The sequence below is a fragment of the Atta colombica genome, unplaced genomic scaffold, assembly GCF_001594045.1.
Source record: "Atta colombica isolate Treedump-2 unplaced genomic scaffold, Acol1.0 scaffold66, whole genome shotgun sequence".
In the NCBI taxonomy this organism is placed as follows: domain Eukaryota; kingdom Metazoa; phylum Arthropoda; class Insecta; order Hymenoptera; family Formicidae; genus Atta; species Atta colombica.
This window is the reverse complement of record NW_017259557.1, coordinates 1-2,393: the sequence shown is the minus strand read 5'-3', so window position 1 is coordinate 2,393 and position 2,393 is coordinate 1. Positions and strand designations below refer to the sequence as shown.

General features: G+C 39.5%; 1 protein-coding gene across 1 annotated transcript in view; it reads right to left on the bottom strand.

Moving 5' to 3' along the window:
• Nucleotides 1–2,387, bottom strand: part of LOC108692211 (sterol regulatory element-binding protein 2) — a 4,525-nt gene extending 2,138 nt beyond the window's left edge. Inside the window, exons 1-4 of the mRNA XM_018200385.1 lie at nucleotides 2,225–2,387; nucleotides 1,739–2,145; nucleotides 475–1,407; nucleotides 7–242 (exon numbers count right to left, since the gene is read on the bottom strand). Of these exons, the coding sequence (XP_018055874.1) occupies nucleotides 7–242; nucleotides 475–1,407; nucleotides 1,739–2,105 (1,536 nt within the window). The 5' untranslated portion in view covers nucleotides 2,106–2,145; nucleotides 2,225–2,387. The remainder of the gene's footprint in view (nucleotides 1–6; nucleotides 243–474; nucleotides 1,408–1,738; nucleotides 2,146–2,224) is intronic.
• Nucleotides 2,388–2,393: the final 6 nt, after the last annotated feature.

The window sequence follows — 2,393 nt, the reverse complement described above, 5'->3', positions numbered from 1 at the left end:
TCCCGCCTGATCAATGAAACGCATAGAAACTAACTTTGTAGGATTTTTTGCCACCTGAAGAACACTAAGAACAGCATGGGGTAATGGGCTGTTACTGCTGTTGTCACCAACTTGGAAGTTTCTCTCATAAGGAAATTTACTTTCCACAATACTCCATGCCTTTGAATCCTCCTCTCCTAATCTCCAACTCGCGGCAGCGCAGATTACAGCTCCCCACCATAATCCAATCTCATCTTCGAATGCTGCAAAAATAAAGAAAAAAAAATATATTGCACAATAATATTCACTTGCAAACAAAAAAATAGGTCAATGTAACGTTATTATGGCCTATTTTTTTACTGAATATACTAAATATAATTATAAATATAATTATAAATATAATTATAATAACATAATTAAAAAACATATATTAATGTGATATTTTTTTAAATTTGAAGTGCGATTTTTCTTTAGTTTCAAATAGTCTTTTCGTACTTGCTACACTAATTTTATCGGTACATGGGAAACAGGCTTCCACTTCCGCAGAAGCCATAATCATTCGTCCTAATTCAAGTACAGAGGATGCATGACATTCTCCAACCGTGCCAGTCAATAAACGTAGACACTGTTCGATCAGATGATGCCTGTACGCACGAGCCGCGTATGACAACGGATCCGCTCGACTATTCTGTGATGTGAATTCGCTGTCAAATTGTTTCTTATATTGCCACTTTTGAGATGCCAAGAACTTAGCGCCTTCGTCGGTCATAATCCATTTCAATTTCGGGGGAACGGTGCAAGAGGATAGCAATATGCGTGCTTTACCCAGATAATATTTGTATATGTATGGAAAAAAGGACTGTTTCAGACACAGTGCGACATTCATATAGATCTCTGCCAAAAGTGATTTAGGCATACTCTCGCCAGCAGTTTCCGCGTAATTGACGGCGCAAAGAGCAAGATATAATGTTGAATCTTTAGTTCCTTCAGACATACGAAGACAGAGCATATGCTGGTAAACGATGGCAATTTCCACGGCGGATGTCTCCGCCTGTTGCCGTTCTGATTTCTCCGACAACCATTTGCTAATGTGCATGACCCATCTACCCAGCCATAATTTGTAAAGAGTCTGCCGCACTATTTGCCACGTGGTTGCGAGAAAAACCTCCGTACGTGATAACGGAAAGGATCGGCCGAAATATTGCAAGCATTGATGTAAATCTCGATATGCCTGATTGCATTCATGTTTGGATATGTTGAATTCGGCCTGACGTCTCCAACGACGTATTTCGAGAAAAACTTTACTGTCGGTAGGCAAAATAGGATCACCGTAAAGTAACAGTTTGTAGAGACAAATTGCCAAGAGTATTAGGTTGGTAAACCAGAGGACAACATTGCTCCACGGTTGCTTATCCGATTCTAGCTGATCTGCAAATAAAAAGAAAAAGTGTATTAACTATTAAAAAATATAAAGATTATGCGTTTCGCGGGTTTCTTCCATGTCCAGATGCATTCTTAGAATGCCAACATTTCGTGAACTTTGCAGTTCACTTCATCAACCTGATCAGGCTCCTGATGAAGTGAACTGCAAGGTTCACGAAACGTTAGTCTTCCAAAAATGGATCTGGACGCGGAAAAAAACCCGCGAAACGCATAACCTTTATATAGAAAGGACCTGTCTCAAGAATATTATAAAAAAATATATCAAAATCGTTTTTGCAAATTGAAAAAAAATATATAATTCATGTGCGTTTATTACCTGGATAATTGAGTATCGTTCGTCCATCCAGTTTCGTATTCACATAATCATAATTGAATCTTCCAATATTGTTCATAAGGATACCAAGAGGATTGAATGCTAAAAATAATAGCATGAATCCGCACAATGTCAGTCGAGTGTGATCTTTCATGCCTCCAATGGACGAAGTTGGTACAGGGTGTAAATTGTGCAACGCATCTGGATCGTCCTTTACCGACGACGGGGATGGTGGTGACGGCGGCGCAGGTGCAGGTGACAAAGATGGTTCGCTCGAATCGGAGCGTGGAGGTGTCAACTCTCCACAGCTCTGGATTTGTTGGTACAAATCACGAAGATTGTGCCGTTGTGCAGACATTTTCAACGCCATATTTTCGGCCTTTAATTTTGCACTGTAATTCTGCAGATGCCTGTATTACACAAAACAAGAAATTCAAAAGCTATGCTTCTTGTTAATATATCGCAAGGTAAAATTCTTATCATTCTTGCCTAATGTAGTCGATGGTTTTTCGTAAAATTGCCGACTTGTTCAGCTTGGCGTCAATTCCGACTACAATATTTTTCAATTCAATTATCTTATCATTGATCGATGTCCTGTAACGACGCTCAATAGCATTGTGGGCACTGCGTTTCACTTCTCTCACTCTCGGTACACTCA